The sequence below is a fragment of the Panthera uncia genome, chromosome C2, assembly GCF_023721935.1.
Source record: "Panthera uncia isolate 11264 chromosome C2, Puncia_PCG_1.0, whole genome shotgun sequence".
NCBI lineage: Eukaryota > Metazoa > Chordata > Mammalia > Carnivora > Felidae > Panthera > Panthera uncia.
Window position 1 is genome coordinate 70,655,132 of NC_064810.1, and position 25,833 is coordinate 70,680,964.

A 25,833-nucleotide genomic window follows, 5' to 3' on the forward strand; every position below is an offset into this window, starting at 1 on the left:
TACCAACTAAGCCAGCCAGGCACCCCAACACTGAGTGCATTTATCTACCTAGGAAGCTTCTGTGTCTCATGGCCCATTTTCAAGGAGGGGTCAGCAAGATAACATCATTTTGTATTATTTCGAATCCTCTGCCTAATTTGTATCTCCCAGGGTGCCTGGGTGGCTCAGTCCATTAGGCGTCTGACTTCAGCTTAGGTCATAATCTCACAGTTCATGGGTTCGAGCCCCGTGTCAGGCTCTGTGCTGACAGCTCAGAGCCTGGAGCCTGCTTCAGATTCTGTGTCTTCTCTCTCTGCCCCTGCTCGCATGCTGTCCCTGTCTCTCAAAAATAAAATAAATATGGGGCACCTAGGTGGCTCGGTTGGTTAAGCATTCGACTTCGGCTCAGGTCATGATCTCACGGTTTGTGAGTTCAAGCCCTATGTCGGTCTGTGTGCTGACAGCTCAGAGCCTGGAGTCTGCTTCAGACTCTGTCTTATTCTCTCTCTGCCCTTCCCCAACTTGTGCTCTATCTCTGTCTCTCAAAAATAAATAAGTGTAGGGGTGCCTGGGTGGCTCCGTCGATTGAGTGTCCGACTCTGGCTCAGGTCATGATCTCGCGGTCCGTGAGTTCGAGCCCCGCCTGTTCAGAGCCTGGAGCCTGTTTCAGATTCTGTATCTCCCTCTCTCTGACCCTCCCCTGTTCATGCTCTGTCTCTCCCTGTCTCAAAAATAAATAAAACGTTAAAAAATTTTTTTAAATAAGTGTAAAAAAATTAAACACTAGAAAAAAAAAGTTTGAATTTGTACCTTCCAAATAAAGCATAAGCACTCAACCTTTACCTGGAAGACAGACTCCACATTTTTAAATGTTTCTGTTAATTCACAGCACCTAGCACATGGCATTTGATGTTCAATAAATATTTTAATATATAGTCAATGTATTAGAGTTCCCTTTCTAGTGTAAAATAACTGTGGTTCTGTACCAGAGAGAAAATGTACAACATATAATATATATTAGGTGTTTGTATTGGTTTGTCTTTTAATATACTGTGCATTCATATGGTTCAAAATTCAAAATGTACAAAACAGTACATTCTTTAACAGTGAAAAGAATTCCTCCTACCTTTGATCCCTAGCCTCTTTGTTTTTTCCCTGAGACAGCCAAAGTTACCACTTTCTATCTCTCCAGAAGAAGCTTATGAAGTTTATGGGTATATTGGCTTGTATATGTGTGTGTGTGGATATTCATTTTTGCCCTTTTTTTCCTCCATTTAACAATATATAGGAAATATTTTAAAACAACACATCTTGGTGATAGCTCTGTATCATTGTACAGTTACACAAAGAGCTTCTTCATTCTCTTACACAGAAAGTATCCATTGTATCAATTTATCATATTTTGTTTAAGGCTCCCCTCACTTTTGCTATAAAAATAGGTGTATAATAAATTGTACATACGTTTCCTACCCCCCCCCCCCATTTTTGTGAGATAAACTACTAGAAGTAGAATCCCTTGGTCATAGAGTAAAGTTAGTTTCTGGCTAATGGTATCAACTCTTTTAGGGGGGACTTTTGGTTTTCAGGGGCCTTCACTGCTTTTCCCTTCTCAATGACCTGCACAGCCCTGAGCAAACCATCCTGCAAAGCCTGGTTCTTTACCATGTTAGTGATCAGGAAAGTGACATCCTTGATATACATCTGCCTCACTTTAGCAACATAGTATTCTGCCTTGTTACCATATGCAATAAAGAAGGTACAAAGTGCTGTGATATCTCCTTCTTCCAGCCCACTTTCCTCCAGGACAGACTCCCAAACACCTCTAATACGCTGGTTCTTGACTTTTCGTCTTAGGACAGAGGCTAAGGTGGGAAGACCTCTCACCAGGTCTGGCAGCTTCTCAAGCACACGAGTGTGCAAGCAGATGAGTACTTCCATGACGTAGCTATATAAAATACTCAGTTCCATTGAAGTGAATCTACAAAAAATGTGGAGAGCTTTGTGAGCAGTGGAACTCTACGTACGAACATAAAATGAATTCTATTAGAATACAAACCCACTAGAAGAACCAGCTGCTGTATTTTAGAAAATACTTACTTTAGAAATAGGGCCTGCACTATACTGGATAGCTTAGTTCTCAGGCCACTCATACTACACATTTCTCAATGGCAGGTGAGTTATGTCAGCCATCTCTGTATTAGTAAGACATTGGCAAGCAAGAGACTCTGTGATGAGATGTATATGGCAGTGCTGGCATATCAACAGGTGCTCAAATTAATCTCTTTTGAATCAATTAACCTAAGATAATACGATTTCTTCACAAGCCATGTTAGAACCATATTAAATTCAAGTTTAGAATGTCCCCTGCAAGCTCTCACAAAGCCATGAAATTCCACTGATTTCTCATTGGATACTCACTTGAGTGCCAGCACTGCTGTCCACAGTTCATCGTGGGCTGCCTGGTTTGCCAAAGCCTTGCTATGATGTTCAAATTTCTGTGTCAGGCTATCCTTGGTGAAGTCCAGTTCTTTAAACTGTGCTTCTAAAACTTGGAGTTTGTGGTCTACTCTACAGGATAAAAGAATCAAGGGGCACTTTAGGTCGAGAGACAGTACTAAGGTTTTGCCTTAAGATAGGGCTCTATTACATTGTTTATAACCACTATTAATTTGGGTACCTATCTACATTTAAGCTTACGAACAGATGTTTCCATTTGCTAATTCTCTCTAGCCATCATCCCAGTTCTTCCTTATATTGCCAAACTTCTGAATTGTCTAATTACTTGGATTATCTAACATATCATGTTTTTGTATTGAACTTTATACTTTAAATAAAGTATTTTAGGGGTGCCTGGCTGCCTGAGTCAGTGGAGCATGCGACTCTCAGTTTCAGGGCTGTGAGTTCAAGCTGCACATTGGGTATGGAGCCTACTTAAAAAAAAAAAGTTTTTATTTTTAATTTTTTTAAGTTTATTTATTTTGAGAGAGAGCACGTGTTCGCGAGAGAGTGGGGATGGGGCAGAGAGAAAGAAGAGGGAGAAAATCCTAAGCAGGCTCCATGTTGCCAGCTCAGAGCCCGACACAGGGCTTGAACTCCGAACCATGAGATCATGATCTGAGCCAAAATCAAGAGTCAGACATTTAACCAACTGAGCCACCCAGGTGCCTGCCCCCAAAAGTATTTTAAATACAAGCATTACTTTGATTCTCACAACAACCATAAGAAGCGAAGCAGTCATTTTTATTATTTTATAGATAAATCGAGTCTCACAAAGATTGAGATCTAATGTCAGCTACTTAGTGCTGGGACCACTATTTAAAAAGGTGCCTTTCTCTATTCTGACTACCCAAATTGTATCCTACCTCACTTATATCCCCTAGCCTTTCTGCCTGGAGATCGCCCTGCCTACTTCATTTTCACAGGGACTGCCTCTATTACCTGTCACTCCTCACCTCCTGCTTTATTTTTAGAGTTAGGATTTCATGAACAAAATGGTAAACTGTTGGAGAAGGGGAATCAGAGACTATTTCTTGGACATCTTTATGCCTGTCCCCCAATACCTAGCAAAGGCCTTACACAGAAGTAAGAAAATATGTCTCATATTATCGACATCAATAATGTGAATGAGACGCTGAGCCGTGTAACCCAACAAGGGCATTTGAGTAGCTCTGAACAACCTTAATCGTCAGAGGGCACTGTGGCACCAGAATTATGTCAAACTGAATCACACAGAACTGGAACCACACAACTCACTTGCCTGAAGGCACCCACATTTTCATGAAAGAAGTGATACACAAATTCAGGTACCACTTCTATGTCCTCAGTGACCTGAATACTTTGTGGTTGCCCAGGTTCCATCCTTGACCATGTTCTCTTCTTAGCGCTCAGTTTATCTCAAGGCTAATTCAGCTTCAGGTACCACCTCCTGAGCTGTAGAGTTGTATCTTTTTTTTTTTTTTTCAACGTTTATTTATTTTTGAGACAGAGAGAGACAGAGCATGAACAGGGGAGGGGCAGAGAGAGAGGGAGACACAGAATCTGAAACAGGCTGCAGGCTCTGAGCGGTCAGCTCAGAGCCCGACGCGGGGCTCGAACTCATGGGCCGTGAGATCATGACCTGAGCCGAAGTCGGACGCTTAACCGACCAAGCCACCCAGGCACCCCTCTAGAGCTGTATCTTTATGTTTTGTGCATCTCCAAACCCAACCGTTCTAAACTGAACCTACTCACTATCCCTCTCCCTCATCTTCGGAAATTACTATGGTTAGAATTTTCTCACTGCTTTGGATATTTTACTTACATATAGATAAGGCCCACCACGAAATGTGTTTCATAGGAGTGTAAGCCTGCGTGACCTAATATGCCAGCAATCTCTGTCTACATATGAAAACAATGTCATCTGGCGTACTGTCTGTAGTAACTTTGACACCTTTGAGACTATATTGCTTATAGGTCCTCTCTAGCTTGAACTCTAGCTTGTCAGTCAGTATAAAAGTTCACAGTTGTTAATAGCTTTTTGGAAGCCTCTCACAAAAAGGCATTCCCACACCATTTGAAATAAATGCTGAACAACATGTCTGCAAATCCAAGTCTGTTTTTTACTATAATTCCCCAGCTCAGTTAGTGACATCACCATCTATTCAAGTGCTTAAACTAGAAATTTCAGAATAATTCTTACCTTTTTTTTCTTCCTCTCCACTAATGCCTCTAAACTATACCCTCCTCTCCATCACCACTAAACCAGTTAATAACTGTCTTTCACTTTGACTTAGGATTACAGTAGCCTAACTGGATCCCTGCTTTCGATTTCTGCCACCTTGAATCCATCCTTCCAGAAATGTGATTCTAAAATACAATTCTGATCATGTGACTCAACTGATTATGTATGCTTTGTGCTGCCCTGACTTGTCCAAAGACACAGTTATAGCCAAATTGGCTATTCTCAGGAGGAAACATAAAGCCCTTAACCCTTTGCTCCCATCTTCTGCCAATCCTCTCATACCCTAGTCGGTAATCACATGAGACATCTAGAAGCTGACGGAACACAGTATGTGATTCCAGGCTTCTGCGGCCTCCATGTTCCATTATGTGTTCCATGTACTGTTTCCTCAGCCTAGAATTCCTTCCCATATTTTTTTTTCTCATAGCCTTTTACTCACACTTTAAGATCCAGTTTAAATGTCCCTCTATGAGGGGCGCCTGGGTGGCTCAGTTGGTGAAGTGGCTAACTTCAGCTCAGGTCATGATCTTGCGGTCTGTGAGTTCTAGTCCTGCATCGGGCTCTGTGCTGACAGCTCGAAGCCTGGAGCCTGTTTCGGATTCTGTGTCTCCCTCTCTCTGACCCTCCCCTGTTCATGCTCTGTCTCTCCCTGTCTCAAAAATAAATAAACGTTAAAAAAAATTAAAAAAAATAATAAATGTCCCTCTGTGAAGGGTTCCTTTTTCTGGTGTCAAAGGCAAATAAATTGATCCTCTCTTCTGTCCTCATAGCCCTTTATGAACATCACCATTACAAGGTCAATCACATTAAATTCTAAGTATTTTTGAATAATTCTCTCTATAGGCTTTGAGATCCTTGAGGATAGAAACCACATTTTACTTATTTTGTATACCTAGAATATAGCACATACATTAATTGAATGGAATTCACCTGGGAGTGTATTTTTCTTTATTGTTTACACATATATTTGGAAGTTAAATATATATTTAATATATATGTTAAATGTATGTGTTTAAATATATATGTTAAATATATATAGTAAATATATATATTTTAACCTGGAAGACTTAAACCACTTTAAACAGAGACAGAATTTTAATTAGCATGTCTATACTTCTTTGCCTATTTTCATTCCTTATTCTTCTCTTACCCATCTTCCCAGAAACGCAGACCTATGTTTGTTCCCGCCCTGTAGCCCTTAGCAACCTTTTCATTGCCTCCTTCAAGGATATCAGGGTTGTGGTTTCATTGTTCATCTTCTTAAGGCAAAATGAAAGGAAACAAAACAAGGAAAATAAAAACCTAGTGGAGGGTTTTCTGCTGTCTTCCACTCAGCAACAAGCAGCAGCTTGTGTGACTATTTGATCTGAATTCTGCCTCAAAGGTCACTCAGTACAAGAAGCTTTTAATAGCTTGTACATCCAAATATAGTTTCAGAGAACTGATCTTGTGAACTCAGGTGTCCTAGAACCCACTATAATGTTTGTCTTTGTAAAGTGAGCTGTAGTACATCAACATAGCACAACCATCAGATGTAATTGTGGCTCTATGTATATTCTGATAAATGTATATATCGGTATACAAATATGTACATATACTAGGATTAAATTTGATGGAAATATTACTCTCAAATTTTAACAGCTTAATTATTTAGTTATAATCTAAATGAGGTTTAAAGAGAGCCCCAGACCTTTTATGATATATCAATGCTAAAAATCTAATCATCCTTAGAAACTAATAAATATTCATTGAGAGCTTCTAGTATTAGATTAAGTGTTGAAAATGGAAACAGACATCAAACAGGATTCCTGAATTCAACATGTTTACATTCTAATTGGGAATAAAGGACATATACTTAAAAAGAAAATGTATATAAAATGTGGTGCACTTAATAGGTACAGACCATAAAAATCATAGATGAGAGACTAAGTCACCGAAGTCTTGGATAATTGAGAAATGCTCACACTGAAGGTAGGATTTGGGCTTAGCCTTAAAGGAAATGTAGGTGTCTGATTATCAGAGAAGAGAGAAAGGGTATTTTAAAACGAGAAATTACATGAGCAAAATCAGAGAGGCAAGGTACATGATGTGGTCAGGAAATAATGAGTGGATATGCCTTAAGCAAAAGTCATGTGAGGAAAAGAAAAACAACAATTAAAAAAAAACCATAACATTTAAACTAATAAGATCCAGGTCATGGATTTACTTATTCGATGAATAATTTGTTCACTTATCTCAACAGAATTCAAATAGTGTTCAAGTATTGGGCAGCCATGTGCTTTCGGGGAGGCTGGACCCCTCCCCAGTCACAAGGGGGGTGAATCTTGATTAGATTAAGTCAATCATAGTAATTTCACTATTGTTGCTGTTAGTTTAGGAGTAGGCAGGTGGCAGAATTCTGGCCTATGAAATATGAGAGAAAGTCTACTATGGGACTTCTGAGAAAAGCTTATTTTTACTTGTTATAAAACATATAACAAAATTTACCATTTTGGGTGGGGATGGACAAATTGGGTGAAGGTAGTATACCCCCTTTTTGTACAAAAAGGTACAAACTTCTAGCTGTAAAATAAATAAGTCCTGGGGATGTAATAAGCAGCATACAGACTATAGTTAACAATATTGTATTGTATATGTGAATGTTGCTAAGAAAGTAGATCTTAAAAGTTCTCATACCAAGAAGAAAGTTTGGGGTGCCTGGTTGGCTCAGTTGGAAGAGCATGTGACTCGATCTTGGGGTCGTGGGTTTGAGCCCCACGTTGGGTGTAGAGATTACTTAAATAAACAAAACTTTTTAAAAACAGAAAGAAAGAAAGAAAGAAAGAAAGAAAGAAAGAAAGAAAGAAAGAGAAAGAAAGAAAAGGAAAGGAAAAGTTTGTAACTATGTGTGGTGATGGATGTTAACTAGACTTATTGTGGTGATTATTTCACAATATATATTTATATTGAATCATTAGGCTGTACACTTGAAACTAATGTTATATGTCAATTAAATCTTAATTTTTAAAATGTAACCATTTTTTAACCTTTTTTAAGTGTACATCTCTGTGGCTTAAGCACATTTATACTGTTGCCCAGTCATCACCACCATCCACCTCCAGAACATTTTCATCTTCCCCAACTGAAACCATGTACCCATTGAAACCCTGTACTGCACATTCTCCCCTCTCCTCCGCCCTGAAACCACCATCCTGCTTTTTGTCTCTATGAATTTAACTCCTCTAAGTCCTTACTTCCTATAAGTGGAATTGTACAATATTTGTCCTTTCGTGACTGGAAGGAAAGTTTTTCTAATGATAAAACACACACACAGTAGAAATAGTTTCTCTTCATCCCTCATATTACTGAGTCTTCCTGTAATGCCTGATACTGCAGCGCTCACCCTTTTATGACATGAGGGGAACCGGCCATAGAGAGCAAGCCAGGACAACAGAGCAGACAGATGAAAAGAACCTGTCACGATGAAAAATAGCATGAAAGATCCTCAAAAAACTAGAACCGGAACTATCCTGTGGTCCAGCAATCCCACTTCACGGGATATGTTCAAAGAAAATAAAAAGAGGGTGTTGAGGGATCTGCACTCCCATGCTCACTGCATCATTGAATCACAATAGCCAAATGATGGAAACAACCTAATTGTCCAGAAAGAAGGAAATCTTGCTTTTTATGACAACATGGATAGACCTTGAGGGCGTTATGCTAAATGAAATCATCCCAACAAAGAAAAACAAATACTGCAGGGTATCACTTACATGTGGAATCTAAATAAAAAGCCAAACTCAGAAACAAGAGAGTAGAAAAGTGGTTTGCCAGGGTGGTGAGTGGGGCAAATAGGGAGAGGTTGGTAAAAGGGTAAGAAAACAAACAAAAAACTTGTCACTGAATTAACCTCCCCTAGGATAATTCCATTGCTAATGTGCTTACTGTAAGGAGTAACTTTGCTTTATTAGTTAAGCCTTTTATAGTTGGGCTTCTGTTCTTAAGGAGTGAACAGTTCAGTGAAGGATACTTTATCAGGTTCCTTTTTGCTGAGGCTTCCTCTGAAGCCCTTCATTTTTCTGGAACTAATACTAGTTTTCTTACAGTAGATCAGTGGCCAGAACCTTGACAAGGAAATAAAACAGAGAAGGAAGGAGAGAATAGTGGAGACTCTGATTTAACCTGGTATCTCTCTGTCTTCTCACTCAGAATAAGCCATTATGGAACCCTGCCCCCCAGAAGAATGTTTAGAACAGGGCAAAGAGTAGAGTTCTGCCCTGGGATCAGAGCCTGCCAATTCCACTCACTGGTACTGTTTCCTCTAATATGCTGCCTGCCTATCCAGACCCAGTATTTGTTTTTTTCTCCCCACTTTCATCGACTGCCTCTTGTCTGTGTAGACCTGAACAGTACCCGCTGATCACTCTGTCCTTGATTGCCTCTCTATATTGCCTTTTGTCTGTCCAAACTTTTATGATTTCCTCATCTCTTCTGCCAGGCTCATCTCTCAGACCCACCTGGTCCCCTGTCATATTGCTTAACTAAGAGCAATTTTAGGTTCCCAGCCAAAAGAACGGAAAGTATAGCAGAAAGTATACCCCTACCTTTATACAGGCACGACTTCCCCCTGCTATAGACACCCTGCACCACAGTGGTTACATTAATTACTTCTGATGAACCTACATTGACTCATCATGATCGCCTATAGTGTACAGGTTACATTAGGGGTTCACTCTTGGTGTCGTCCATTCTATGGGTTTTGACAAATATATAATACCGTGTATCCATCATTGCAGTACCATACAGAATAGTTTCACTGTCCTAAAAACCCTCTGTGCTCTGCCTACTTGCCTGTCCTTCCCTCCCACCCCCAACACTCTGGTAGCCATTGATCGTTTTACTGCCTCCATAGTTTTGCCTTTTCCAGAATGTCATATAGCTGGAATCATACAGTATGTAGCCTTTTCACATTGGCTTCTCTCACATGTACTATGCATTTAAGTTTCCTCCATGTCTTTTCATGGCTTGATAGCTCAGTTCTTTTTAGTGCTGAATAATATTTAATGTCTGGATGTGCCATAGTTTCTTTATTCACTCACCTACTGGAGGATGAGTCTTTTCAAGTCATGGCAATCATTAATGAAACGCTATGAACCTGTGTGCAGGTTTTTGTGTGGGCATAAGTTTTCAGTTTATGTGAGTAAATTCCCAGGAGCATGATTGCTGGGTTGCACAGTAAGAGTATGTTTAGTTTTGTAAGAAACTGCCAAATTGGGGGCACCTGGGTGGCTCAGTCGATTAAGTATCTAACTCTTGATTTTAGCTCAGAGCATGATCTCACAATTGATGGGTTCAAGCCCCATGTTGTGCTCTGCACTGACAGTGCGGAGCCTGCTTGAATTCTCTGTCTTCCTCTCTGTCCCTCCCCGGCTGGCATTCTTTCTCTCTCAAAATAAATAAACTTTAAAAAAAGAAAAGAAAAGAAACTGTCAAACTGGGCGCACCTGGGGGGCTCAGTCGGTTAAGCATCTGACTCTTGATTTCAACTCAGGTCATGATCTCTCAACAGTTCATGGGTTGGAGGCTCTGTGCTGACAGTGCAGAGCCTGCTTGGGATTCCCTCTCACCTCTCCCTGCCCCTCCCTGACTCATGCTCTATCACTAAACAAACAAACAAACAAACAAACATAAAAATAAAAATAAAAAAGAAATTGCCAAACTGTCTTCCAAGGTGGCTGTACTACTTTGCATTTCCACCAGCAGTGACTGATAGTTTTTGTCGCTCTACATCCTTGTCAGCATTTGGTGTTGTCACTGTTTGTATTTTGGCCATTTGAATAGGTGTGTAGTTGTGTCTTATAATTTTAATTTGCATTTCCTTGATGACAAATGATGTTGAACATCATGGCTTACTTGCCATTTGTGTATCTTTGGTGAAGTGGCTGTCCAGGTGCTTTGCCCTTTTTAAAATCAGCTTGTTTTTTACTGTTGAGTTTTAAGGGTTCTTGGCATATTTATCACTTGTATCTTTATCAAATATTTTCTCTCACAAGCTTTTTTATAACAAAGCTGCAGCCAGGATTCCTTCCTGCTTTTTGTCACAGAGTATAGATCTTTGGAAGAATGCTGTATTCAAAAGCTAAGCAGCAGTGCTGAGAGATAAACAGTACTTTGCTCTGCTAAAACAAAGCATCTAAAGCTGCAGCAGGTTTCTGCTGTTTGTTGTAGAGCTGAATCAAGTACTAACAATTGAATACTTTGAGTCCTATGCTTTGAGTGCTAAACTCAAAGTGCTGAACTCCAAGCACAGATACTAATAATGTTACTTGCAAAGGCTTCCAACTCAGGGGAAAAGATCTAGGAGTTTTTGCCATTAGTAAATTTACTAATGGTCACCTTGCCCCAAGAGTTTTGTAACAGTAGCACATGTGGATGGAAAGAGAATTTGTTAAAATGATACTTTGTCAGCAAGCTGCCAACCTGGTTTTTTCCACTTTGCACTTTGCTCTTAGTGCAATCTTCCGAAGATGCATTCAGCCCAGATACTTACCTACACCAATACATCAGAGAAAGGAGTCCCTCAATTTGTGAATTTATACAGACTACAGAAGGATTCATCTACAATGTCTGAGCTTTCTTTCTAGAAAGAGAATTCCATACATTTTATCAGTTCCATCACCAGACTCAAACCGCACCCAGCCCAGTCACCATATAAAAACAAGATCCAGACAGCAGTGCTGATTCTAGGCACTCACTCTATTTGCTTGCAACCTGCTTGTGTTTGCTTCCTTCTCCCCCGTTTCTAGATTCCAGTTTCTAAAACCTGGTTTAGTCTCCTGCAGACTAAACTATTCTTGGCTCTGATCAGATTGATACAAATTCTTGTTCCACCACTTCTTAGCTCTGTGCGCCTCTGAAGAGTACTTTAATATCTCTCAGTCCCTATTTCTAGATTTATAAAATGTGGATCATAGCAGTAGCAAAAAACCTTTGGAGGAGTTGAGCCTCAGTTACTCACAGGGGGAATTTACAATTCATGTACTGCTCTGTGTTGAGTTCCTTCCCTTCTCTGTCTCATTCTTCTCCTCTGTACGACGCGCTTCCTGGAATCGCCTCAGTTCTCATTTATGTGAATTTGTGCAATTCTCTTCTTAGGTCTTGCTCTAAACCAGATTAAGACTACATCCCTACTGACTGTGTGATGTTTTTTGTTCAAGCATTAATCTCAAAGAACCTTGGCAGACCCTATTAATTAGATCAACTATTAACTTTAAAATGTGTGTTAGTTTCAATTTTATTTTACAAATGTAGGCATATTTGTAGATAGTAGGGTTCTTATGGAAGCTTCCATTAAGGAACTGATTAAAAAAACATACAAATTATTTACCTGAATATTTTAAAATTAATAAGATATTTTATTTTATTTTATTTTATTTTTATTTTATTTTATATTTTTGAGAGAGAAGATCCTGTACATGAGAAGGGCAGAGGGAGAGAGAGAATCTTAAGCAGGGGCTTAATCCCACAACTCTGGTATCATGACCTGAGCTGAAATCAAGAGTCTGACACTCAACCATCTGAGCCACCCAGGCACCCTAATAAGACATTTTAAAAATTGAAGTACAACATATACACAGAAAACTGTTATGTCATAAGCTTGATGACTATGATGTGATATAATAAGAAATTTATATTTGGTCTTTGTCCCAGCTCTGGGCACAGAGATAATCAAACTCTTGTAACTTCCTAAGTGGTAAGAACCATAGGAACATCTTCTGTTATATATATTTTTTGTCCCCAGCTCCTAAAACAGGTGAAAGGAGCATCTTTCACTATAATATTTGGTTTTTCCCCCTTGTTACTGAAATAGCCCTAGAATGGTAAAAGTGAAGGAGTGCGTTTTGTTGTTTATAACAAGCCCCTTTCAACCACACCTCAGTTTATGGTAATGAGGCAATTTTTAGAAAGCTTCTAAGGATGAGGCCTGGTAGCTAGTGAACTGACCATGTGATTGAAGAGTTGGAATTTTCAGCCCCACTCCTCAACCTCTGGAGAGGGAAAGAGCTGGAGTTTAAATTTTTTTTTTTTTTTTTTAGTTTATTTATTTTTTGAGAGAGAGAGAGTGAGCAGGGGAGGGTCAGAGACAGAGGGAGAGAGAGAATCCCAAGCAGGTTCTGCACTGTCAGCACAAAGCCCAATATGGGGCTCAAACTCACAAACCATGAGATTATGACCTGAGCCGAAATCAAGAGTCAGGGGCTTAACTGACTGAGCCACCCAGGCGCCCCTGAAGTTTAAGTTAATCACTAATAGCCAACAATTTAATCAATCATGCCTACTCTAATGAAACCTCCATAAAAATCCTAACCAAAAGCATTTGGAGAGCTTCTGGGTTGGTGGACAAGAACACAGCCATATGTCAAGAGAGTGGTGTAGCCCAAACTCCACAGAGACAGAAGCTCCCATACTCGGGACCCTTCTGGACCTCACCTTAGGTATCTCTCACCTGGCTATTCATTTATATTCTTTAATATATCTTTTGTAATTAATCAGTAATGAGTAAACTGTTGCCCTGGATTCTGTGAGCCATGCTAATAAATTATCAAATTTGAGGAGGCGGTAATGGGAACCCCTGATTTATAATCAGTCAGAAGTACACACGACAACTTGGGACTTATGACTGGATTCTGAGGTGGGGGCAGTCTTGTCGGACTGAGCTCTTAACCTCTGGGATCTGTGCTAACTCTGGGGAGTTACTTTTAGAATTATATTAAATTGTAGGACACGTCAGTATCACCAAGGACTGGAGAACTGCTTGGTGTGGAAAACCCCACACATATGGTGCCACAGTATTAAGCTTGGGTGTTTTTCCTTTGAATGATTTATTACAAAGTGAACACTCTCATGTAACTTTAACCAAAGTTGAGAAATAAAATATTACCTACATGCCAGAATAGGCACGGACCTACTATTGCTACGGCCCCTCCCTACTATTGCTCTCCTTTTCTTCCCAAAAGATAACTACCATGTCTCATTATACATTAGTTTTGCCTATTTTTGACCTTTTTGTAAATGGAATCATATGGTACATATTTTAATAGCTTTATGAATATATAATTCATATATCATACAACTGACTCATTTTAAATGTGAATTCAAGAGTGTTTAGCATACTCACAGAATTGTGCAATCATCACCACCATCAATTTTGAACATTTACATCACCACAAAAAGAAACCCTGTACTCATCAGCACTCTCCCTTCTTCCTAATCCCCCCATCCCTGCCCCAGCACCAACAACCATTTATCTACATTTTGTCTCTGCAGATTTGTTTATTCTAGACATTTCATGTAAGTGAAATCATACAATGTAGTCTTTTGTGACTGCTTCTTTTACTTAGCATAATGTTTCCAAGGTTCATCCATACTATAGCATATATCTACTTCGTTCCTTTTTATTGCTGAATAATATCCCATTATGTGGTGATGGACTAAATTGTATCCCTCAAAATTCATATGTTAAGACCTTTACCCCCAATGTGACTATATTTGGAAATAGGGACTTCTAAGAGGTAATTAAGGTTATATGAAGTCATAAGGGTAGCGGCCTAATCCAATAAGGCTAGTGTCCTTATAAGAAAAAGAGACACCAGGGATGTGCATGCACAAGAGAAAAAGCCATATGAGGACACAATGAGGAGGCAGCCACCTGCAAGCCAAGGACTGAAGTCTTGGGAGAAACAAACCTACAAACACTTTGATATTAGACTTCCAGCCTCCAGAAATGTGACACATAAATTTGTGTTTTTTAAGCCATCCAGTCTCTGGTATTCTGTTATGGCAGCCCTAGGAGGTTAATACAAGAACAAATGGAAATTCTCGAGCTGAAATGTGCCACATCTGAAATTAAAAAGGCACTGGATAAATTAGGAGCTAGAGATGAAAAAGAAAGGATCCATGAATCTGAAGACAGGTCAATAACAACTCTTTAAACTGAAGCACAGAGAAGTAAGGCTGAAAAATAATTAACAGAGTCTCAGTGATGTGTGAGACAATATCAAGAGTTCTCACATTTCTATATTAGAGTTCTAGCAAGAGAGGGAGGGAGGTAGAAAAAAGATTTGATGAAAGAAATATTTCCAAATTTGATGACATAGGTAATTTCAAGAAGTTCAAAGAAGCCCAGGCATCATATATATAAGGAAAAGCATACCAAAGGTGACTATAGTCGATGACACTGTTGTGCAATTGAAATTTGCTAAGAGAGTAGAAATTAAATGTTTTCATTGGGAAAAAAAGTTAAATACATAAGGTCATGGACGTGATAATGAACTACATGGAGAGAATCCTTTGACAATGTGTGCGTATATCAAATCATCATATTGTGCACTTTAAATATCTTACAATTTTATTTGTCAATAACACTGAAAAAAAAAAAAAAAGAAAACCACACCAAAGCACATCAAAATCAAATAGTTGAAAGATAGTGATTGAGAGAACATTGTAAAAGCACCAAAGAGAGGCATCTGGGCATCTGGGTGGTTCAGTTAAGTGTCCAACTTCGGCTCAGGTCATGATCTCACAGCTCGTGAATTTGAGCCCCGTGTCAGGCTCTGTGCTGACAGCTCGGAGCCTGGAGCCTGCTTCAAATTCTGTCTTCATCTCTCTCTGCCCCTCCCCTGCTCACGCACTGTCTCTCTCTGCCTCTCAAATATAAATAAACATTAAAAAAAAAAGCACCAAAGAAAAAAGATGCATTACATACAGAGAAACAAAAATAAACATTTCTGCTGATTTCGCATAAGGGACAATACAAACCAGGGGGAATTGGATTGACATTTGAAAACAATAAAACAAAACAAAAGCAAAGGGAAAAAGCCTACCAACCTACAATTCTCTATCCAGCAAAAATAACCTTAAAAACTGAAGGTGAAATAAAAAGACATTCACAAACAAAACAGATGAGATTGGACTAGGGTGGGACTTTAATCCAGTAAGACTAGTATTGTCTTAGTCCTGTCAGACTGCTATTAAAAAAATGCCATAGATGGGCTAGCTTATAAACATAGAAATTTATTTCTCACAGTTCTGGAGGTTGTAGAGTCAAAGATCAAGGCACCAGCATGGTTGCCTTCTGGTGAGGGCCCTCTTCCTGTTTATAGCTGGTGCCTTCTTGTGTCTTCATATGGTGGAAGAGGCTAGGGATTTCTCTGGAGTCTCTTTTATAAGGTATTAATCCCATTTATAAGGCCTCCACCCTCATGACCTAAGCACATTCCCAAGACCTCACCTCTTAATACCTTTGGGGTTAGGTTTCAACATGTAAATTTTAGGGGGACACATTCAGACCATAGTAAGCATCTTTATAAGAAAAGAAGAGGGGCGCCTGGGTGGCGCAGTCGGTTAAGCGTCCGACTTCAGCCAGGTCACGATCTCGCGGTCCGTGAGTTCGAGCCCCGCGTCGGGCTCTGGGCTGATGGCTCGGAGCCTGGAGCCTGTTTCCGATTCTGTGTCTCCCTCTCTCTCTGCCCCTCCCCCGTTCATGCTCTGTCTCTCTCTGTCCCAAAAATAAAATAAAAACATTGAAAAAAAAAAAAAAAAGAAGAGATAAACACACAGACAACACATAAGGGCAGACTCTTATGTGATAACAAAGGCAGATTGTAATCCTATAGCTATAAGCCATGGAATGCCAAGGATTGCTAAACTAGCAAAATGCAAGGAAGGATTCTCCCCTACAGGCTTCAGATCCTGATGACACCTTGTTTGTAGACTTCTAGCCTCCAGAAAATTCTTAAGACATACTCAGTTTATGGTACTTCATTATGGCAGTCCTAAGAAATTAATATGCCATGTGTCCCTTGAACAATTAAAATGTATATCTACAAATATACATGAATGTTTACAGCAGCTTTATTCATAATAGCTTGAACTAGAAACAAGTCTAAGTTTCCACCAATCGGTGGATAGCTTGACAAAATGTGGTATATTCATACAATGGAATATTACTCACCATTAAAATTGAATATCCCATTGGGAATGCAAGCTGGTGCAGCCACTCTGGAAAACACTATGGAGGTTCCTCAAAAAACTAAAAATAGAACTACCCTACCACTCAGCAATTACACTACTAGGCATTTATCCACTGGATAGAAGTGTGCTGTTTCGAAGGGACACATACACCCCCATGTTTATAGCAGGACTATCAACAACAGCCAAAGTATGGAAAGAGCCCAAATGTCCATCGATGGATGAATGGATAAAGAAGATGTGGTATATATATATACAATGGAGTATTACTTGGCAATCAAAAAGAATGAAATCTTGCCATTTGCAACTATGTGGATGGAACTGGAGGGTATTATGCTAAGTGAAATTTGTCAGTCAGAGAAAGACAAAAATCATATGACTTCACTCATATGAAGACTTTAAGAGACAAAACAGATGAACATAAAGAAAGGGAAACAAAAATAATATAAAAACAGGGAGGGGGACAAAACATAAGAGACTCATAAATATGGAGAACAAACAGAGGGTTACTGGAGGGGTTGTGGGAGGGAGGATGGGCTAAATGGGTAAGAGGCACTAAGGAATCTACTCCTGAAATCATTGTTGCACTATATGCTAACTAATTTAGATGTAAATTTAAAGAAATAAAAAATAATATTAAAAAAATTGAATATCCTATGGATAAATATAACAAAATATGAAAATCTCAAGATCATTATACCAAGGGCAAAAACGGGGCTATACTGTATGATTCCATTTTCCTGAAGTTTAAGAATAGACAAAACTAATCTATCATGAGAGATAGTGGTTCTATGATAGTAATGCAGATAAATGGTTGTAAACATTTGTCAAAACTCACTGAGCTATATACTTAAATTTTTACTTATGTAAATTATACTCAACATGGTTGATCAAAAATATATACCATAAAAACTTGTAATGAATATTCATAGCAGCATTATTCACAATAACCAAAAAGTGGAAACAACCCAGATGTTGTCCATCAGTTGACGAATAGGTAAAATGTGGTTTAGCCATATGTGTTAGTCTTCTGTGGCTACCATGACAGAATACACATAGGCTGAATGGCATTTCATCTTCTCATAGTTTTGGTGGCTGGAGGTCTGAAATTAAGGTTTTGCAGGTTTGATTTGAAATTAAAGTTTTACAGGTTTGATTTCTCCTGAAATCCTCCATGGCTTGCAGACATCTATCTGCCTTCCTGCTGTGTCCTCACCTAGCCTTTTCTCTTGTATATTCATCTTTCTGGTGTCTCTTCTTCTTATAATCATATTGGACTAGGGTCCCACTCTTACGACTTCATTTAACCTTAATTACCTCTTTAAAAGCCCTACTTTGAGGGATGCCTGGGTAGCTCAGTTGGTTAAGTGTCCAACTATTGATTTCAGCTCAGGTTATGATCTCACGGTTTGTGGGACAGAGCCCCATGCTGTCAGCCTCAGCACAAGCCTGCTTAGGATTCTCTTTCTCCCTCTCTCTGCCCCTCCCCTGCTCATGCTCTCTCTCTCTCTCAAAATAAATAAAACTTAATAAATAAAATCCCTATTTCCAAATACTGTCACATTTGGAATTAAGGGTTCACCACGTGAATTTGTGAATATTGAGGGGAACAATTCAGTTCATAACAGTTTTTTTTATAGTTTTCATTTCTGTCCTTATTTGTTCATCTTTTCCTTAAATCCTTGACAACATTTATTTATTAAAAATTTTTTTAATGTTTATTTATTTTTGAGAAAGAGACAGAGAGACAGAGCATGAGTGGGGGCGGGACAGAGAGAGAGGGAGACACAGAATCCAAAGCAGGCTCCAGGCTCTGAGCTGTCAGCACAGAGACTGACATAAGGCTGGAACGCACGAACCACGAGATCATGACTGGAGCTGAAATCCGTCCACAAGATCATGACCTGAGCGGATGTCAGACGCTTAACTGACTGAGCTACCAGGAGCCCCTCCTTACATTTATTTACTTACATTATTTACATTATATACATTATTTACATTATATTACATTATTTATTACAACATTTATAATAGCTCTTTTAAAAAAAGATTTTAGGGGCCCCTGGCTGGCTCAGTCAGTAGAACATGTGACTCTTGATCTTGGGGTCATGGGTTTGAGCCCCACATTGAGGGTAGAGATTACTTAAAACAAAAAAAAAAGATAAAAATATTTAAATAAATATAAAAACAGACACTAAATGTCATTTAATTCTATCATATATTTCATATAAACTTCTGTTTCTCCTGACTAATTTTTCTCCTAAATATAGGTCATTTTCTTGATTCTTCAATATCTAGAGGATTTTTTTAAAATGTCACCCATTTGAAGTGACAATTCAATAGATTTTAGTATATTCACAAAGTTTTGCAACCATCACCAAATCTAATTTTAGAACATTTTCATTCACCCAGAAGGAAATACCATGCCATTAGCAGTCACTCTCCAATCCTTTCACCCCCCAGCCCTAGGCAACCACAAATCTACTTCCTATCTCTATAAATTTGCCTATTCTTGCCATTATCTAGTGATTTTGATTGGATTCTGGTCATTATGTCTGTTACATTGTTGAATTTATGGATTTTGTTGTGTTCCTTTTAAAATGCTGAGTTTTAGGGGCGCCTGAGTGGCTCAGTTGGTTATGCGTCCAACTTCAGTTCAGATTATGAACTATGGTTCATGAGTTCAAGCCCCAAGTCAGGCTCTGTGCTGACAGCTCAGAGCCTGGAGCCTGCCTCAGATTCTGTGTCTCACTCTCTCTGTCCCACCCCCACTCACACTCTGTATGAGTCTCTCTCTAAAATAAATAAACATTAAAATTTTTTTTTTAAATATTGAATTTCATTTTGGTAGGCTATTTAGTATAAATCAGAGTGGTCCTTTCAAGGCTTGTTTTTAACCTTTCTGGGTTTTGTTGTTTGTTTCGTCTTTTTCTTTTATTTAGTTGTTTATTTATTTATTTAGACAGAGGGCACGAGTAGGGGAGGGGCAGAGAGAGAGAGGGAGAGAGAATTCCAAGCAGGCTCCACACTGTCAGCACATAGCGCTGATGTGGGCCTCAAATTCACGAAATGTGAGAGCATGACCTGAGCTGAAACCAAAAGCCGGTCACTTAACTGAGCCACCCAGGCACCCCTATTTGTAAGCTTTGTGATGATAGCTCTAGAGTAGCCTTTTCTATAGGTCTAACTTAGTCCTACTGAATGCATCAGGTCATCAAAGTCTCTCAACACCAGTCTCCCAACAAGATCTGTTAATACCAAGGTCTCTCTGATGAGACCTTGCAGTTCTCCAGCTTGCAGTTCTCCAGTAGGTTTTCTTTGCTCAGCCTCATAGGGTCTCATTCTACTCTTGTACAGCTTTGTATTTGACCAAAGTCAGGGAAACTCCTGTGCAGATTTCTGAATCTCATTCTCTGTATAGTTCCCATCTCTCTGGTATTCTGCTTTATAACTTTTAGCTATCTCAGTCTCTACAGGCTCTTTTTTCTCCTCAAATCATCAAGTCTGCCATGCCTTGCTTGGGATCCTCCTTCCTATGCTGATATTTGGTAAATGACATCAGGAAGAAAGCTAAGGAAACCGTAGGACTCACTTCATTTTGTTCCCCCTTCTCTCAGTAATGACTGTCCTGTGCTGCCTTGGTCCAATGACTGAGAATAACTATTTCACATTTATGGTACAATTATCCAGTTGTGTATGACAGGAGGTTTAGTCTGGTACCAGTTACTTTGTCATGGCTAGATGTGTGTGTTATTTTTTGACTGGCTCCCTTTTTGCTCAATATTATGTTTGCGGATTCATGCTTATTGTTGAGTGAAATATTTAGCTCACTTCTTATTTCTATATGGTATTATATAACTGAATATATCACAATTTACTTATATATTCTATTGTTGGACATTTGAGTAGTTTCCATTTTGGAGCTATTGTAAATAATGCTGTTATAAACACTCTTATACATGTCTTTTGGTATATGAACTCCTGTTGGGCATATGTCTAGAAATGGAATTGCTGGATAGATTATGCATATAGTCAGGTTTATACATATTGCCAGTTAATTTTGCGAAATAGTTGTACCAACTTTCATGCTCATGTATGTGAGTCCCAGTTACTCCATGCTTCATTAACACTAGGTACTATCAACTTTTTATTATTATTACATTTATTTATTTTTGAGAGACAGAGCACAAGCAGGGGAGGGGCAGAAAGAGAAGGAGACACAGAATCTGAAGCAGGCTTCAGGCTCCGAGCTGTCAGCACAGAGCCCGATGTGGGGCTCGAACTCACAATCTGTGAGATCGTGACCTGAGCCGAAGTCAGATGCTCAACCAACTGAGCCACTCAGGTGCCCCTGTATATTTATCTTTTTATTCAACAACCTTACTAAATCCATTTTTAATTTTAGCAATCCATCTCTAGATTCTTTTGATTTTCTTCATACAGAATCATGTCTATAAATAACTGTTTTACTTCTTACTTTCTAATCTTATGGCTTTAATTTCTTTTTCTTATCATATTGTACTTTCTAGGACCTCCAGTAGAATGTCAAATAGAAATAATGGTGAACATATCCTTCATCTCTTGTGCCCAATATCAGGGAGAAATGTGTCAATATTTGCCATGTTTCCAAATAATCCATGTATCAAAGAATAAATCACAATGAAAATTTAAAATGTTACATTGAAAAAAATGTTATATTGGAAGTTAATGAGTATGGCATATGAAACTAGAAGGATATAGCCAAAGCCACACTTAGAAGAAATTTTATAGCCTTAAATGCATATACATCAAAAAGGAGGAGGGCTAAAAAATCAATGAACTAAGCATCCATCTCAAAGTGTTAGAAAAAGAGCAAATTAAACCTAAAGATAGCAGAATGGAGGAAATACAATTAGGGCGGGAATTAAACAAAAAACAAATAAACAGAAAACAAAGGATTATCAAAGACAAATATTGGTTCTTTGAAAGGGCTATAAATATTAAAAAACTCCTGACAAGAACAGTAAAAGAGGATATTATAAACAAATTCATGACAATAAGCTTGAAAATACACATGAAATCCAGTTTGCTACATGCATCAATAGTTTGTTCCTTTTTATTCTCAGTAGTATTCCACAGTATGGATATGCCGCAGATTGTGTAACCATTTATCTGTGTAAGGAATCTGGGCTAATTCGAGTTTGGGGCTATCATGAATAAAGTTGCTATAAATGTTCGTACACAGGTTTTTACGTGAACGTATGTTTCAATGCCCAGGAGAACAACTGCTGGCTCATATGGTTCTGGCATATTTTGTTTATAGGAAAATGCAAACTGTTTTCCAAGAGTATCTGTACCATTTTACATTCCCACCATCAACAGATGAGAGATGAATTTCTTTACATCCTTACCAGCATTTGGTGTTGTCACCAAATTTTTTATTTTAGCCATTCTTACAGGCATGAAAATCAATTAAAAATATTTCATTCAGATTATTTAGTATATTTTTAATGATATTGTTTTTAAGTAATCTCTTCACCAAACATGGGGTCAGACTCACAACCCTGAGGTCAAGAGTCACATGCTCCACTGACTGAGCCAGCCTGGTGTCCCCAAATTATTTGGTAATTTTGGAGGGTGAGTTGACCTGCAACATATTTAACCTTTATAATCAGTGCTGAATTGGGTTTTGTGGGATAGGACCCAGACATCTGGATATTTTAAAAATCTGCATTGGTGAATCTGATTTGCAGTTAAGATTATGAAGACACCTTCGTCTCAGAGGACACAAGCTTTGAAGAAAAAGTCATCCTTTGAAGAAACAGCCATATCTAATGATGGGAATATCATAGACAATGAAAATATGTGGTAGGATAGCAGAGCTGAATGACATTTCAGAAATAATAACCAAGGATTCTATAACCATGGAAAATAATGTTTTTTGGAAAATAATTTTTTAAACTTTTGAAAGTTCAAAATATAATTTTAAAGGGGTCTAAGTAGACCAAAAAATAATTTTAAATTTTAAGTTGATATCTAAATTTAAAAAATGGTTACTTAGAGCCATGAAGAATTTGTTATTACCAAGAAAGTTCAGGTAGGGATGAATCAAGTTATTTGACTAATTTGAGGCTATCAAAATCTCTGACAACCAGGAAAATTGTGGATTATGTCTCTAGAGGGCGCTGAACCTCTACAGAGCAATGCAGGAAAGGAAAATCTTGAAAATTCTGAGAACCAAACAAAAGTAATGCTTCATGAATAGCAGTAACATCAATTAGAAAATTAGAGCATATTATTAAGAAAGGAGCAAGTCTAAGAGTAAAAGGTTTAAGGGAAACAAAGAGAAAATGTCTGCCTAGTTCCCACTCTGGCTTAAGGAGTCCAGTAAGATTCCAAATCACCCCGACCTCTCCAGTGCAACCAGACTCCTAACTAATAACAACACCTATATGCCATTTTGGAGATGATGGTCATGACACCAGAATGGCAAGGGCCAGTCAGGGCAGATTAGGTAGGTCTAAGTAGTCAAACCTGCCCATCCTCTTGTGCTCACTACCTGAAATTACGGCCGTAGGATCCACCCAGTCACTGAAACCAAAAACTTGGGCTTCATTCTTGACTCTAATACTCTAATACTTTCCACTGATAATATGACGAGTTTTCCTACGTGACTACTTTAGAATTTATTCTGAACAATCTATGCTTCTCCAAAATATCCTCTCCCACAGCAAACTATGGGTTCCACCCTTGCTATTTCCCCACATTCCCCAGCAACATCACTTAGTCCTAGTCTCATATGAAGATGCTAAAGGTCACTCAAGAAGATTTTCAGGATTCTGTCTACAAGTCGATTCCTTTAAGCTTGAGTACTGTAAGGTTTTAAAAGAAAAAATTATGAGACTTCTAGGATTGATTAGTAATTACTTGTTATACGGAAATGACGTTTTAGTATAATGTTGCTTAAATATGTCCAAATCCAACATTAGGTATAGACTTCTTATAACTCTTATGTGACCATAAAATCAAAAGAAACCTACATATTGGGTGCCTGGGTGGCTCAGTCAGTTAAGCATCCTACTCTTGGTTTGGGCTCAGGTCATGAACTCACAGTTTGTGAGTTCAAGCCCTGCATCGGGCTCCACGCGGACAGTGCAGAGCCTGCTTGGGATTCTCTCTCTTTCTCTCTCCCCCTCCCCTGCTCTTGGGCATACACTCTCACTCACTTGCTCTCTCTCTCTTTCAAAATAAATAAACTCAAAAAAACCCTACATATTAAATACAAACCAAATTATAGCTAATAAAATAAACTGTCAACATTATTTTATTATAATGGCTGATGCTGTTTTGCTGAAACTAAATTACCTCTCACATGAATTTGGCACTAATTGCTTTAGAGGAGGTTCTTTGTATTTGGCAAGTTGATGCTACCTTGGGCAGAGCAGTGACTCAATTATAAGACATTTCTCTAATTGAATTACATGCATCACTTGGTTCATGCATTCTCAGTTTATCAATTTTAGATTTACAGAATTAAAAAAAAATTTTAATGTTTATTTATTTAAAAATTTTTTTAACGTTTAGTTATTTTTGAGACAGAGAGAGACAGAGCATGAATGGGGGAGGGGCAGAGAGAGAGAGGGAGACACAGAATCCGAAGCAGGCTCCAGTCTCCGAGCCATCAGCCCAGAGCCCGATGCGGGGCTCGAACTCATGGACCGCGAGATTGTGACCTGAGCCAAAGTCGGATACTTAACTGACTGAGCCACCCAGGCACCCCGTTTTTTTTTTTTTTTAATTTTTTTTAACGTTTATTTATTTTTGAGACAGAGAGAGACAGAGCATGAGTGGGGGAGGGGCAGGGACAGAGAGAGAGACATAGAATCTAAAACAGGCTCCAGGCTCTGAGCTGTCAGCACAGAGCCTGACGCAGGGCTCAAACCTGGGAACAGTGAGATCATGACATGAGCTGAAGTTGGATGACTGAGCCACCCAGGAGCCCCCCGAGTTCTTTTTTTTAAATATACCTACTTTAAAAGACTTTTAATTAGTTTTTTTAAGCCAAAAATACCCTATGACATGATACATTCATCTGTTAACTTCTATTAAACAACATCTGTACCATTCCCCTACTCCACCAACCCCTCATAACCATTTCACTTTCTGCTTTTACAATTTTTTTTAATTCCACATATAAGAGATAACATACAGAATTTGTCTTCCTCTATTTGACTTATCACATTTAGCATGTTTTCAAGGTCCACCCATGTCATAGCAAATGGCAGAATTTCTTTTCTCATGGCTGCATAGTATTACATTATATTCGTATGTATATAAATGTGTGTGTGTGCACGTGTGTGTATACACACACATATGCCGCCACATCTTCTTTATCCATTCATCCTTTGCTGGACACCCAGGTTGTTTCTGTATCTTGACTATTGTGAATTATGCTACAATAAAAATGGGAGTACATATGTCTCTTCAATAATGTGTTTTCATTTCCTTTGGATACATATCCAGAAGTGGGATAACAAGATCATATGGTAGTTCTACTTTTTTTAAAAGTTTTTTTGTTTGTTTTAGTGTTTATTTTTGAAAGAGAGAGGGAGACCATGAGCAGGGGAAGAGCAGAGAGAGAGGGAGACACAGAATTTGAAGCAGACTGTAGGCTCTGAGCTGTCAGCACAGACGTGGGGCTCAAACTCACAGACTGTGAGATCATGACCTAAGCTGAAGTCAGACACTTAACCGACTAAGCCACCCAGGCGCCCCTAGGTCTACCTTTAATTTCGGAGGAATCTCCATGCTGTTCTTCATAGTGGCTGAACCAGTTTACTTACTATTATAATTTGTAATAAAATAATGTTTGCACTTATCTAGCCACACATTGGCTTATAACAAAATTAACAATGTTGTACCTCCCAGATGTAATACTTAATGAATCTAATAATTGAACTCCTGACAGTACAACATATGGTTATTTATGAGTAAATTCAGGTTTGAGAAGTAGATGCAGATTTTGTTTAGTCTATGGACTCAGAAGACATAACAATTCTTACAAACTCTTTCATTGTATTTCATAATTACATATTTGATGGTATACTTTGTAGAAATCCTAAGATTAAACCAATTAACTAAATAAA

At 38.6% G+C, this 25,833-nt stretch overlaps 1 protein-coding gene across 1 annotated transcript; it reads right to left on the bottom strand.

The window, feature by feature from the left end:
- Positions 1–1,008: 1,008 nt before the first annotated feature.
- SMCO1 (single-pass membrane protein with coiled-coil domains 1) lies at positions 1,009–5,064 on the bottom strand. Its single transcript, XM_049629186.1, has 3 exons — positions 4,982–5,064; positions 2,398–2,547; positions 1,009–1,957 (listed from the first exon to the last, which is right to left on the bottom strand). The coding sequence occupies exons 1-3, from the start codon at positions 5,062–5,064 to the stop codon at positions 1,513–1,515; spliced, it is 678 nt and encodes a 225-aa protein (XP_049485143.1). The 3' UTR covers positions 1,009–1,512.
- Between the last annotated feature and the right edge of the window lie 20,769 nt (positions 5,065–25,833).

Bases quoted from the DNA above. Each gene is read 5' to 3' on its own strand.
- SMCO1 (XM_049629186.1), bottom strand. From the start codon at position 5,064: ATGGAACATGGAGGCCGCAGAAGCCTGGAATCACATACTGTGTTCCGT. The intron at 2,548-4,981 runs GTATGAGAGGAT...TTTATCCTGTAG, and splicing joins TCATGTGATTACCGACTAGG to AGTAGACCACAAACTCCAAG. The intron at 1,958-2,397 runs GTGAGTATCCAA...CATTTTTTGTAG, and splicing joins ACAGCAGTGCTGGCACTCAA to ATTCACTTCAATGGAACTGA.